The following is a 14,508-nucleotide window of genomic DNA, read 5'->3' on the forward strand; positions in this document are numbered from 1 at the left end:
CAGGTGTTCTAGGTGTTGCTGCTTCCTCTGGTGTTTGAAGGTAGGATGGGAAGGAAGGTCACAGCTGATGCAGGTGCAGTGAGGAAAGAAGGGACAAAGGATCGGAAGTGGGAGCAAGAGCAAGGTAAGGAACAGTGGAGGAAGCCCGAGAGGAGAGTAGGTCTTGACTGTTCACTCCTAGAGGTGAACGTAGAGATCCTCGAGGCTGCAGATAATTACCTCTACAATACAGAGGAGAGAGCAGAGATGCAAAATAAGGTCGGAAGTGGCCAGGGCTACAGAGTAAGATTTGGTCCTCAACCTACAGGTGGCTTATGTCACCTAGAGATGGACTTTGCCAGGGTTGCCAATAGTGCCAAAGGCATGACAGTGAAATTCAGGGTGTCTCAGGGCCCTCTGAGGGGCAGGAAGGAAGAGAATCATTTGTCCACTCTCTTGCTTCTGAGCAGAACTATTGCCTGAACTCATTCATATAAAGAGGACAGAATGGCTCTGGTCATAGGTCATAGCTCGCAGAATGTTAGAGCTCGAAGAATTTCATAACTCATCTAACCCACAGGTTCCTGGCTATATCACTATCCCTAGGAGTGTCTTAAAATAGAGACTCCTGAGCCCCACCCCAAATCGGCCAGATCAGAATTCGAAAGGATGGGGCTCAGGAATATTTATTGTTAAAAAGAACCCCCAATACACAAGCAAGTCTGGGAAACCCTGAATTCCTATCCCAGCTCAGGAAGCTGCTGTCCAAAGTCACAGAGCTAGTTAAAGGCAGAGTTGGGACTAGAAGAAGGTGCGTTTCCTAGCACAGCACTTGGGCATGCCAACAAACTGCCCTGGCCCATCGAGCAGGCTAAGGACATGTACGGACTCAAACCTGGGTTCTTTCTAAGGAAATCTCCTAACTCTATAGTTTCTATACTCTTCCCTGGGTCTTTGGTAATCCTCAACATTCTGTTAATGCATATATGCTAAAGCATGGTTACTCCAGTTCTCTCTTCCCTTACAAGGGTGGGGCTCAACCCTGAGTGTCAGCCCTGGGTGGCTAAGAGGTCCCCATATAAAGGGCTGACTGCCACAGCCAAGGAGGAAAATTGTAAATCAAAGGGGATGAGCTAGGGAGAACCAGGAGGTGGGAGCCTTGGAGATCTGTTAGGGCTAAGGAGTCCGGGGTACAATTTAATCAGGGTGGATAAGCATGTGGGGGGCAGAGGCTGGGACTCAGGCAGCGCACAGCTTGGAGCAGAGGCTAGTTAGAGCCTTGGGGCCCTTACCGCGAGCAGGAGAGCAGTCCTGTCTGTGAGCTCTGCGACGCCCTCTCCTGTGGGACGAGGAAACCCAGCTGGGTTCTTGTGCTCCTCTCGCTGCTCCGCTGGCTTCCTCCCCTTTTCTACTGCAGTTTGCTGCTGTGACTGGCAGACTTGCAGCCAAAGAGAAGGAGTAGGGTGGGGAGAGGTGTGAGCTCTCTCCTTGGTCCAGCCCTTCCAACTCTTAAAGGCCCAGGACACAGGTCATCAGGAGGGAATATTGGGGGAGGGGTGGGTAGAGAGGGATTAAGGGAGGAGGAGCCTGGCTGCCCTTCATCTAGATGCCAGCCCTCACTGACCCCAATCCTGCAGTAGCTCTCAAAGTGAAACCCAAGGAGTGTCTGCGTGGCGGTGCTCCATGAATCGCTGCTTTTCATTCCGCACAGTTTCTCCCTGCATGGTGAACGGCTGTCTCTGCCCTCATTTCATCTGGCTCCTTTCCAGAGTGTCTGCTCCACCGGCCTGCTTCTGTGTCTCTGCATCCCGCCTTGTGGGGCGCGCAGCCTAGCTCTGTGGCACTGGGAAAGGCAAAAAGAAATAGGATGGGAAAGGAGGAAGATGAGGAGAAAGGGAGGAGAGGAAAAGAGTGTCGAGGGACAGGTTAATATCTCTGACTATGTTTAGCCCTTGCTAAACATTGAAGGAATTGCACGCATAAATGCATTGAACAGTTCATTTGTTCTTCCTTTCCATGCTTCCTTTCCGTGCTTTCCATGCTATGAACACTTGTTCAGCGCCTCCAATGTGCAAGGACATGCATGCGCGTTTATAAAGATGTGTGTAGAGATGGCATGGACCTGTGGTACGTACGAATCAAGGGCAAAAAAGTGGAGCACAAGATTGGAGAGACACCCACAGGGAAAAGAAAGGTAATGAGCTTCTTGCAAGGTGAATGACTAGGTGGCTGAAATAGAAACCAACACTGAGGCAAGGGGACCAATTTAGGAATTGTAAAAGGCTTTATTAAAATGCGTTTTTAAAAAAATTTTTTTAATGTTTATTTTTGAGAGAGAGAGAGAGAGAGAGAGAGACGAAGACAGAGCACAAGCGGGGGGAGGGGCAGAGAGAGAGACAGTGAGGCACAGAATCTGAAGCAGGCTCCAGGCTCTGAGCTGTCAGCACAGAGACCGACACGGGTCTCGAACCCACACACCACAAGATCATGATCTGAGCCCAACTTGGACACTTAATCGACTGAGCCACCCAGGTGCCCCTAAATTTTAAAAGGTTTTATTATGGCTCCATACTTCACACGGAGAGACTGAGGCCCAGAGAAGTTGAGGCCATGTCCTGGACTCACACATCAGCGTCAGAGACAAACAGGTCCTGGCACTCTCCCAAGCACTGTGAGCTGGGACCTACTTCTGCTCTGCCTTGGAAAGACTATGGGATATGGAGTTTTCTGGACCGGTGGATGGGAATCAGGCAGCTAAAGGCACAGGGCACAGCGCTGAACTTAGGCTTCTGGGGATCCTTTTCCAGGGAGGTGTGTTTTAATCACAGGCACAAAGGGAACTAACTGTATGAAATGATGTGATTTTAAGTGTGCTGAGATCTGGCTACCTCTCATGGCTCCCCTAAACACCCCTCAAGTGCCTAATATTCTACCATTAGTGATTATTTATAGCTAAAACTTTAGTCCCATTAAAATAAAATCCTCCTAAGTGATTACCATAAATGTCAGGATCGTGGTTACTTCTGGGAGGAGGGAGTTGTGATGGGATCATGCTCATAGCTGGCTTCTGAAATGATTGGCCGAGTTCTAGTTCTAGTCCTGGGAGCTAACAACAGTCTTCCCTTTCTAACTTATTCAACTATACATTTTTTTTTTCTTTTCTGAGAGAGAGAGAAAGGGCGCAAGTGAGGAAGGGCAGAGAGACAGAGAATGCCAGGAGGGGCAGATAGAGAGAAGCAGGGCTTACCTGATACAGCGCTGGAGCTCACCCAATGTGGGGCTGGAGCTCACCTGATGTGGGACTCAAACTCACGAACCATGAGATCATGACCTGAGCCGAAGTCAGATGCTTAGTACCTGAGTCACCCAGGTACCCTTTTTTCTTTTCTTTTCTTTTTTTAAGTAATTTTATTATTAAATTTTTTTAAAATGTTTATTTTTGAGAGACAGAGCACGAGCGGGGGAGGGGCAGAGAGAGAGGGAGACACAGAATCTGAAAGCAGGTTCCAGGCTCCGAGCTGTCAGCACAGAGCCCGACGACCACGTAGGGCTCAAACTCACAAACTTCAAGATCATGACCTAAGCTGAAGTCAGATGCTTAACCGACTGAGCCACCCAGGCGCCCCAGTAATTTTATTTTTTTAAAGCAACCTCAGCACCCAATGTGAGGCTCGAACTCACAACCCTGAGATCAAGAGTCACATGCTCTACTGACTGAGCCAGCCAGGCACCCCTAACTATACGTTTTCTTTATGTAGTTTTCTATATCTGTTACAATAACAGGGTTTCCAGTTTGGGCAGGTGTTAATTTCTGACGTTTTATTGTTTTTCCACAATTTATAAGCTGTTTCCATATTCTCCAGTGAGCAGGTTTTTTGTTTTTGATTTTGAAAGTTTGTTTATGTAATTTCTACATCCAATGTGGGGCTTGAACTCAGGGCCCTGAGATCAAGAGTCACATGCTCTTCCAACTGAGCTAGCCTGGCACCCCTGAGAGCAGGTTTTGATAAAGGAAGAGTATACAGGCTAGGAAGGCTGAAGAGGGAGGCCATTTAAGGGAAACAGATTAAGAGAGCACCACAAATTAAATGGTGCAGGCTTCAGGGGGACCTGTCTTATGTGCTTATCTTCCTCCCCCATTTTTACTCCCCTAACATCATCACGTCCTTAGTTTTCCACACTTCTGCCTCACATTCCTCACTTCTACACTCCTGGGTTATATATGGTTTGCCTGTTTCTATTTGCCTTACCTAGTTGCTGCCGAATTTCTTCCCTTCTGGGGGTTTGGTCAGGGGTATTATCATTCCTCCTGTATTTTCTGGGAGAGTTCAGATCTCAGATTTTTTTTTTTTTTCATGCTAATGTTCCTCAGATCATGTGTTCTCATTTTTGGGGCAGGCACATGGGAGACCTTCACAAGGTTAGAATGCTCCAAACAGTGGCTTAGAAGACATGCCCGCTACAGGATGCTCTATATAGACCCAGGGAGGGAGCAGACAGATGGGGCCCTGGTACAGGAACTGTCCCTGTGGTTTGATCGTTCCTATTTCCATAATGATCCTGGCCCTTCCCCCCCTGTTGTCTATTATTAACAGATCCAGAAACTTGATCAGGGCAGCAGCAGCAGAGGGATTTTCTGGGAATCATGCCCAGGAAAGGCCCAGAAGCCCTAAATTGAAATGAAGGGGCAGCTGGCAAAGAGGGAGACATAAACACTGTCCTCTCCTGCTGCCACACAGACAAATCCAGACCCTTCTAACACACAGGGGAGATGCCCTAAACATCTTGCTTCTCAGGACTAGAGTCAGTTCCCCAGTCCTTCCAGCCTAACTAAAACTTCTGAAATGAAGCCCATCTTCTTCGTGGTCAAAAACGCTTCTCAAAATATTAAATTCCACTTTAAAAATCATCAATATGAGACCACTTAATTAAAAGCCAGGATACATAAAGTCAAAAGCTGGAGGATATGTAGCCATTCCTCTATTCTGACACTAAAAACGAAAAACCAAGGGGAAGGGGAACAAGGAGGTATAAAATGAACCAGAGGACAAAATGAGGGAAGTTAGAATAAAAAATACAAATGGTGTCTCCATGACCTGAGCCAAACTTGGACACTTAATTGACTGACTCACCGAGGTGCCCTTTTTAAAAAATTTTCTTAAATGTTTATTCATTTTGGGCAAGCCCCAAAAGTGTAAGCCGCATGTTGGGTGTAGAGATTACTCAAAAATTAATAAACTTAAAAAGTCACATACTCTTCTGATTGAGCCAGCCAGACACCCCTATTATATTTTTGAAATTCCACTTTTTTCTTATATTTAGAAATATGTAATTGATGTATTTTTATTTTTGCATATTGACTTTGTATTCTAGGACCTTGCTAAATCCATTCAATTCTGAGTTTGGAGATTCTTTTGGGTTATCAATGTATACAGTTGTGCTGTCAGCAGATTTTTTCCACTTTCCTATCCTTTTATTTTCTTGGCTTAGCACACAGGCTTGGGAGGCGTGAGAGTAGATATCTTTGTCTCAATCATGTCAGGAGGAGGACTTCAGTATTTTTTTCATTGAGTAGTTTACTGTAGGATTTTTGTTGATACCTTTTATTAAGGATGTTCCCTTCTGTTACTGGTTTTCAGTTTGTTATTTTAACCATGAATAGGTATTGAATTTCATAGTATTCTTTTGTTCATCTGTCTAGACAATTGTGTGGGTTTTCTCCTTATACAGTTGTTGATTATGTGAATTGCATTTAGTTTTCAAGTGTTAAATCAGTCTTCTATAGTAAACCCAGATTAGGTATGGTGCACTATCATTTGTATGCATATATATATATATATATAGCTAGACCTATTTTTTCCTAGGAATTTTCCTTCTACATTCATAGTAGTAGAGTTCAGTCCCTGGTTTTCCTTTGTGGTATCCTTGATAGATTTTGGTGGCTTCAAAAGTGAATGGGAACCTGTTCCCTTATTCTATAGTCTCTGGAACTTTATGGAAGATTCGTGAGTGTAGATCGGAGTGATGTCCTTTTTCCTTTCTTAAAAGCCAAAATGTAATTTGTAAGTTTTTTTTTTTTTTTAAATGTTTACTTTGAGAGAGCGTGTGTACACGAGTTAGGGAGGGATGGAGAGGAAGAATCCCAAGCAGGCTCCACTTGCTCAGTGCAGAGCCTGACTGGGGACTTGACCTCATGACCACAAGATCATGACCTGAGCCAAAATCAAGTCGGATATTTGAGCCACCCTGGTGCTCCCCCCACCCTGACTTTTTGTAACATTTTTTCCCCCCGATCTAAGGTCTATTAAGGGTTTATCAATTACACTGACGTTTTCAAGGGAATGACTTCCCACTTCATTTTCTTTATTGCACGTTTTCTATTTCATTGACTTTTGCTCTTTGTATCTTACTGTTTTTTGAATTTGCTATCCTTTCCCAGTTTGACATAAAACTTAGATCACTTCATCCTTTCTTTTGGAACATGTGAATTTAAAGTAGTATTTATTTAAGTATTACTTTACCTGCATGTCACAGGTTTTGATACGGCTATCTTTTTTTCTAATTACGTTTGTGATTTCTTCTGTGCCATTTAGAACTGCACTGCTTGCTTTTTAAAGTTAGGAACTTTCCAGTTTTCTTTTTCCTAACTTAATTCCACTGTGTTCAGAGAACATTATTCTAATTTTTTCTTGAAAAACTTTGAGACTTGGTGGTCTGCTATGACCAGTTTTGGTAAATGCTTCTGGTGTAGTTGAAGAGAGTATGTATAATGTCGGTTTAGAGTGCAGTGTTCTGTATGTCATTAGGTTTGTTAATGTTGTTGTTCAACTTAGCTGTTAGATCAGCTTTGAAATAAATGTATTTAAATAGTTTAAAAATTCCACAGCATTCAGGAATCTCATTTCATTCTATTCTTCCCTATTCCAAATGTTCTACTTGGACTTTTGACAGCAAGAACTTTATCTGCTCCGCCTCTCAGCCTTTGAGCAGCAGGGGTAGTGAGCAGGGGAATGCTATGCAGACAGTAAGGTAAGAGTGCTCTCAAGGCAGCCAGTGCGTCTCCTTGCCCTGTTCCACCACTCGGTCACAGGTCCCCCAGTGCCTTGGAAAAAAGCTGGAAGCAGAGGCTGGCTCCATCTCACTGAGAGCCAGAAACAGGCATGGAAACTAAGGAGACGTGTGCTAAGTCTTGAGCCTCAGAAGGAAATGAATATCCAAGTCTGTGATAAAATGTTTCAAGCACTACCTCTTTACTTATAGAAGTCTCTCCCATATTAAGTTCTGGCCACTACAGGTAGGAGTGAGGTTCTGTTTCAGGAAGATATTTTACCAGATAAAGGGCACCACCCCAGCCTCCCAAACAGCTTTGATACATCCGCAGGACTTTTCCCAAGGGACCTATCCACAAAGGAACCATCAATGCTCTCTTGGCACAACAGTGTGTTTGTGTAGCTGAACAGATGGTAGGGGCAGGGGTGACAAGGATCATGTGACCAGAGTGCCTAGATATCTAGATATTGACAAAATCAAGTCTCCAGTTTAAAGGAAAAATTATTTTTATAAAATCAGAAACAGGTTTTATTTCAATCCTGTTAGGGTGTGAGAGGGATGGAAAACAAAAAATGGAGGGGTCTCTTTATACACATAAGGCATCAGGATCAACTACAAGGAATAATACCCATTTCCACCCCTCCCCCAACTCCTGTGTGCGGTCCAAGACCAGCTGAGAATAGATGGAACAGGAATTAAGACACTGTTGGCACAGTAACATGGCCAACGCACCAAAAGATGGAGAGAGAAGAGAATCTCCCAGGGAGCAAGGCCCTGGGCCTCAGCTGCTTCCTCAGTGGAGGGGGAATGAGAAACTTTGGCTCAGCAGGAAGGCAGTTGGCAAAAATAAGGGATATCTTAGCTGGACTCTCCAGATCACAAACTAAGGGCTGAAGGAGGTCCAGACGTCTATCTGGTCCATGTTGTTCTCTGCTTTCTCCAAGACCTCTTCTCTTCAGGCTTGAGACTGAGAGCTGACCTGATTCTCCTCTTCATTTTTGGAAGGCAGGGGAATAAGTGCTTATTCTACCCTTTCTACATCTAGGCTACTCAATTACTACTTTCTCGGTTCTAAAGAGACAGAAGCCAACTAACAAGGCCGGCTCTCTTGGTGAAAGTCGGCTTGAAAGAGCCCTCATGTTGGCAAAACTGTCTCTGCAAAGGTTTCTCTGAGCTTGCTGCTTGCAGACAGCCCCCCGCCTCCTGGCCCAACTTGTTTGGAGGCACCTTCATTTGTGTAAGATGTGGACAGAAAATACTTTGTCTCTCTCTAGACTTGACTAGTAACCCCATCTGTGATTGGAGATGGGGATGAGAGACAGCAAGCAGGTGTTGGCAGGGGGAAGGACTAGAGGAAAGCAAGACGGTTTACACCACGTTACAGATTCAAGCCAATGGAGTGTGAAGAGTTATCTAGAGCTCCAAAGATAGAAGGGGGACTGTCTGACACAATATGAACAAGCTGGAAATATTTTAGTGTCAACCCTGTAATTCCCATAGACCAATAGGGAATGTGTCCAAAAAAAAAAAAAAAAAAAAAAAAAAAAAGGGAGACTTAAGTGAAGAAGCAGAGTCCAGTCCTCCATCTTAAATCTGAATAACATGAGTTCATTCAGCTAATACCACTTCAAGTACAATTATGAAGACAGATGGAGCTACAGGAACTCATACTAAAGCAAAGAACGGGATTGAGTAGCCTATCATCTTGATCCCAGGCACCTCCCCTTTAAGTCACCCAGAAAATCTCTCCAAGGACTGGAATTCAAGGTGAGGTCCACTGCTGTCTCTCCTCCCCCAGTACAATACCCTCCCAGGACAGCCTGATGAATTAAGACGTCTGTTAAAGTTTTAATACGAGGGATGTAAAAAAGAGAAAAGCACTGAGATTTGGAAAAGCTAGCAGCTGGAGCCAGAAACAAGGTTAGGGTCCTTGTGGCATCTGGAACTGGGGGGTGGAAGAACAGAAAGGGAACAGAAAGAGGAGGTGGGGTCCTGTTGTCCTTTGGCTTTCTCTATCCCCTGCTTCCCATTCCTCCCCACAGTTCATGCAGCTATTGGCCTGCTAGAGGGGATGTAATGCCCAGACCAACTTTTTATTAAGCTTATGCAGCTAACAGACTTGTAAACAGTGCCAATTGACAAAGTTTTGCTGAGTATTACAGCTTGTGTCCACTAAACACACCTCTCTCTGACATTAAAAACAAAAGACCAAAGTAAACAAATACTGAGAGAGAGGATGAAGAGACACATCTTGAGTCTTCCAGGAAGGCAAAATAAAAAACCGCCACCTGGCTTGGTCCCAGGCGCTCAGCATGCCTACAGTGCTGCTGCCACCACCCTGCCTCCCCTCCCCGCCAGTGGCTGGTGGAGGTGGGGGAGAAGGGCCATCTCGGGCATGCTGCAGACACAGCATTTGCTGGTGTGGACACCCTCCTGGAGCTGTGGTGGCAGACTGCTGTGTCAGGAGCCCATCTCCTGGGAGGAGTGGAGGGAGCCCAGGTCCTGGAGGCGGCCTGAGATGGCAGCCCACACTCCTCAAGCGGGGTCACCTTGCCCCTCTTCTCCAGTGCAGTTCAGCGTTGAGGTTGTCTATTCCCGGTCGGCGGTAAAACCTGAGCTGTTTTCCTCGCAGGTTCCCCCTCCTGTCCCCTACTTGGGGGAGCAGTGGAAGGGGGCGGGGGAGGATCACTGAGGGGGCAGGGGGATACCCCGGGGATCGGTGACCTGGCCCTCTTGCAGGTTCTTCACCAGTTGTGCAAGCCAGCGTTTCGTGGTGGTGTCGTCTTTTAGCACCTGGGCGAAGGTCGTGTCCTTCAGCTGGTCAGGGAGGCACTGCCTGAGCGCTTCACGTGCCCTACATCAGAGACAAACAAGCCAACCGGGGAGACCAGCAAATAAACCCACATTTGGGGGACAGAGAAGAAGTTCTGTCTTAGATACACACATAATGAATCCTGGGAATATGCAGTTCAGTCAAGGTATCTTAATCCATTAAAATTCCTTAAAACTTGTATTAGGCATGGGCTCAGAGGTCTCCAGGATCTGTCGTCTGTGAATATTTTCAGAATGATGCCTCAATGTGGAATTTCATGACAAAGCAAAATGGAATGAAGTGGTGCAAGAGTTCACCTGAATTCCAACTGCTTTCGGATTCATTACAGTAAATACTGTCAATACGCTCATGACAGAAATAGATGGGTTATGGTAAATGAAACATTTCTAAAGTCAGTGCATGAACAGGGGAGATGACTTGACTCATTATGATAAATGAATGAACTTTAATTCTGAACAGTATAAACTTGTGTCTTTCCAAAAACTGCTTCAGTTTCTTTATTTCTCCCCCCCACCTTTTTTTTAAAAGTAAGCTCTACACCCAATGTGGGGCTTGAATGCAGGACTCTGAGACCGAGAGTTGCATGCTCTACTGACCAAGCCAGCCAGGCGCCCCTGCTTCAGCTTCATAGTTAAAAGGTTTAATAAAAGGTGAGAAGTAAAAACAAAACAATGGTGGCAACATTATCAGATGAACTTTTAAATGTATCATTTTCTTTAAAAGATAATCAGAGAAAAAGCAAATCTGAAAACCTTAAACAGGTAAACGGTAATGATTTATAAAGCTGTTTTAAATAAAGTTACGGCTTTTGTTCAGTCTGGTTTCTTTGTACAAGTAGAATTTTAAATAAACATATTTTCAAACTGATGGGAACAGGAACCACTGAAGAACAGGACAAAATGGTTGAAGAAATAGCTAGGGCTTGAATAACCTCAGTGGGAGAAGGCTGCGTTCACATTAAATCGAGTTATCCCCATTCCTAGGAACACAGAAATTGCCCCATTATGTGGTTTAGCAGAACCTGAGCAAGTGGCTTTCAGCATGAATTATGGATTTACAAAGCAAAAGGTCAAACATTTCTAAAATGCATCATATCTACAATGTATGATTTCTGACAGAAAGATTATGAACACAGGCAGATAAAATAATTAGTTCAAGGACTTTACAGGAATCAAAGAGAAAACTGAAAATGTAATTCAAGAGTCCTCTGGGCTCCATTCCTTTCTTAAGAGATCTTTGAAAATATACTTCTCTTTCTGACCACCTGAAGCAGCAATAGAAAGCTCAAACCACAGGAATAATGTATCATAAGGTTTGCTGGAAACTGACTAGATTCTCTGAAATTTTAGAGGAGGGTACAGAGTTACAGTGGGGAGACAAAACTGATTTTTTTTTTTTCCCCAAAGTAAGCTCTACGCCCAACGTGGGGCTTGAACTCGTGACCCTGAGATCAAGAGCTGCATGCTTTACCAACTGAGCCAGCCAAGCACCCCCAAAACTCTGATGAATTTTTAAGTTTTTATTTATTTATTCTGAGAGTGAGCGAGCATACAAGCAGGTGAGAGGCAGAGAGGAGACAGAATCTCAAGCAGGCTCCCCACCATCAGCGTAGAGCCTGATGTGAAGCTTGAACTCATGAACTGTGAGATCATGACCTGAGCTGAGATCAAGAGTCGGACGTTTAACCAATTGAGCCACCCAGGCGCCCCTATTTTATTTCAAAGTTTATTTATTTTTATGAGACAGAGAGAAAGAGAGAGAGAGAGAGAGAGAGAGAGAGAGAGAGAGAGAGATGGGGGAGGGGCAGAGAGAGAGAGAGAGAGAATGAATCCCAATCCCAAGCAGGCTCTGCACAGTCAGTGCTGAGCCTGACGTGGGGCTCAAACTCATGAACCGTGAGATCATGACCTGAGCTGAAACCAAGAATCAGATGCTTAACTGACTTAGTCACCCAGGCACCCCCTCTGATGGATTTTTAAATTCAGCACTTCAGATTTGAAAAGGATTTAATTAAGTTCTGTCTGACTTAAAGTTATAGCCCTTGCCTACCTTAAAGATATTAAGAGCTATGCCATGAGACAGGGCAACCATTCACCAGAGTATTTCCCCAAAGTCCCATAAATCCTGTAAATGTTTAGTTACCTGGGATTATCTGAGAGTCGAAGGTAACATCTCACTACATGCTTCAGCAGACGGGCAGAAGGCTCTTTGGATAGCTGCAGGACCATCTTACCCTATTTTCCCCCAAAATGGTGTGGGGTAGGAAAAAACACACAAAATACAAAATAATTCTAGTTGACATCAGAGATCAGATGTTTTAAGAATCATTATATAAGGTTCCAGGATGCTGTTCAATGTCAACTGCAAAAGGGACTAAGCTGTGTAATCAGAAGTAACCGTAAGGGGGATAGAGATAGATGAAAGAACTCACCAAAATCATGGCAACGTGGGAGAAACGCTCATATGTCTGACATATATATGCCAAACCTGTGTCATCTAAAAGGATCTTCTGGAGGATGAACGTGGCAACCTGGAGTAAAACAAAATTAAAGAGTCTAAAACGTTGCTCAGATTTGTCTTCCAAATGTTGATTCATCTCCCGGGAATAATTGTGAATCAGAAAATTAAGCAGAGACCCTGACATTATGTACAACTTACTCCCCAAGATAGGCATAGTTAAAAAGATTCGTAATAAACATTACCATATTGAATACTATGTGCCAGAGTTTGTCCTATAGGCATAACGTGCCTTGTCTTACTTTCACAATAAACCTGTGAGGTAGGTCCTACTGTTATTCACATTTTATATAAAAGGGCAGGTCTGGGTAACTAACAATTTCTTAAAAATATAGATATATGGGGGCACCTGAGTGGCTCAGTCAGTTAAGTATCTGAACTCTTGGTTTGGGCCAAGGTCATGATCTCACAGTTTGTGAGTTTGAGCCCTGTATCGGGCTCTGCACTGGCAGTGCAGAGCCTGCTTAGGATCCTCTCTCTCCCTCTCTCTGCCCCTCCCCTGCTCATGCACACTCTCTCTCAAAATAAATAAATTTTAAAAAATGTAGATACTTTTCCAGTTATTTAACATGTACTATGTGCCAGGCATAACTGCTAATCAATAACTTGTCAGGTTAAGGTCCCAAGTGACAAAGCCACTAAGTTGTAGAGTTGAGATCCAAACCTAGTTTGAAAACCTAGTTTTCGTTTTTCCATGGGCCAAGAGGAATTTAGAAATTTAGCTGTGCCTTATCTCTTCTAAATGAGGTAAGTAAAACTTTTCCTACTACTTCTTAAAAAAAGTTTATTTTGAGAGAGAGCGAGAAAGAGCGTGCACACAAAAGGGAAAGGCAGAAAGAGAGGGAAAGAGAGAATCCCAAGTGGGCTCCATGCCTTCAGCACAGAGCCTGACTCGGGGCTCAAACTCACAACTGTTGAGACCATGACATGAGCCTAAATCAGATGTTTAATGACTGAGCCATGTAGGCATCCTATTTACTTATTTTTTAAAGTAATCTCTACCCATAATGTGGGGTCTGAACCCATGACCCTGAGATCAAGAGCTGCATGCTCTTCCAACTGAGCCAGCCAAGCGCCCCTGTATTGCATGTTTAAAATAAAAAAAATTTAAAACCATTACATCTGCTTGCATCCAACCCAGCAATAAAATATTCATTGAATTAAATTAATTCGATGTGACTAAGCATACTTTAGGAGCCGAGGTTTGATGTTGCTAAAAATAGCAACATGGAAAAGTAGCCTTGAGAAAAATCACATGACATGAAATTTAAAAAGTAGTGCATTATTGGGGTACCTGGGTGGCTCAGTCGGTTAAGCGGCCGACTTCGGCTCAGGTCATGATCTCGCGGTCCGTGAGTTCAAGCCCCGCATCAGGCTCTGTGCTGACAGCTCAGAGCCTGGAGCCTGTTTCAGATTCTGTGTCTCCCTCTCTCTGACCCTCCCCCGTTCATGCTCTGTCTCTCTCTGTGTCAAAAATAAACGTTAAAAAAAAAATTAAAAAAACTAACAAGAAACACGAGGAGTATGTTCTTCCAGAAAAAGATTGATACAAAATCATCAAATGAAGTTAAAAATAATAAAAGAAGCTTATAGACATCCACACAGAAAAGGCAAGTTCACCAACAAAAGGATTAACTTACGCTGCTGGCCCAAGATTTCACTGTACATTCAATATCAGAAGACAACAGGGCTATGGCAACATACTTCTGATAGGGAGAGATAAGAATTTTCTACCCAATCGGGGGCTGTCATTCATAGTTAAAGTGCAAAGTAAGCAAAAGCCCAAGGCATATATACACTTGAGTATGCGTAAAAAAATGTGTGGAATATACACTTAAAAAAAATTTTTTTTATGTTTATTTATTTTTGAGGGGTGGGGAGGGGCAGAAAGAGATGGAGACACAGAATCTGAAGCAGGTTCCAGGCTCCGAGCATAGCTCACTCATGAGCTGCAAGATCATGACCTGAACTGAAGCCGAATGCTTAACTGACCGAGCCACCCACGTGCCCCTGGAATTATATACATTTGTGGTGAGAAGTGGGTTCAGAGAAAACTGAAAAATTCAGTGTTTAACTTTATATTCTTCTGAAGGGCTTGATAAATTTCAATCAGACTGGATACAATCAGA

At 44.0% G+C, this 14,508-nt stretch overlaps 1 protein-coding gene across 3 annotated transcripts in view; it reads right to left on the reverse strand.

The window, feature by feature from the left end:
• Positions 1–7,530: 7,530 nt before the first annotated feature.
• The window catches only part of CNOT9 (CCR4-NOT transcription complex subunit 9), a 29,404-nt gene continuing 22,426 nt past the window's right edge, over positions 7,531–14,508 (reverse strand). For 2 of the 3 annotated variants that reach the window (XM_049614890.1, XM_049614892.1), the window contains exons 6-8: positions 12,294–12,392; positions 12,005–12,096; positions 7,531–9,883 (exon numbers count right to left, since the gene is read on the reverse strand). In XM_049614890.1, the coding sequence (XP_049470847.1) occupies positions 9,715–9,883; positions 12,005–12,096; positions 12,294–12,392 (360 nt within the window). In that variant the 3' untranslated portion in view covers positions 7,531–9,714. Of the gene's footprint in view, positions 10,842–12,004; positions 12,097–12,293; positions 12,393–14,508 lie in introns of all 3 variants that reach the window. The other variant, XM_049614891.1, reaches the window with a different exon arrangement.

The sequence above is a fragment of the Panthera uncia genome (genome assembly GCF_023721935.1).
Source record: "Panthera uncia isolate 11264 chromosome C1 unlocalized genomic scaffold, Puncia_PCG_1.0 HiC_scaffold_3, whole genome shotgun sequence".
Lineage (NCBI taxonomy): Eukaryota > Metazoa > Chordata > Mammalia > Carnivora > Felidae > Panthera > Panthera uncia.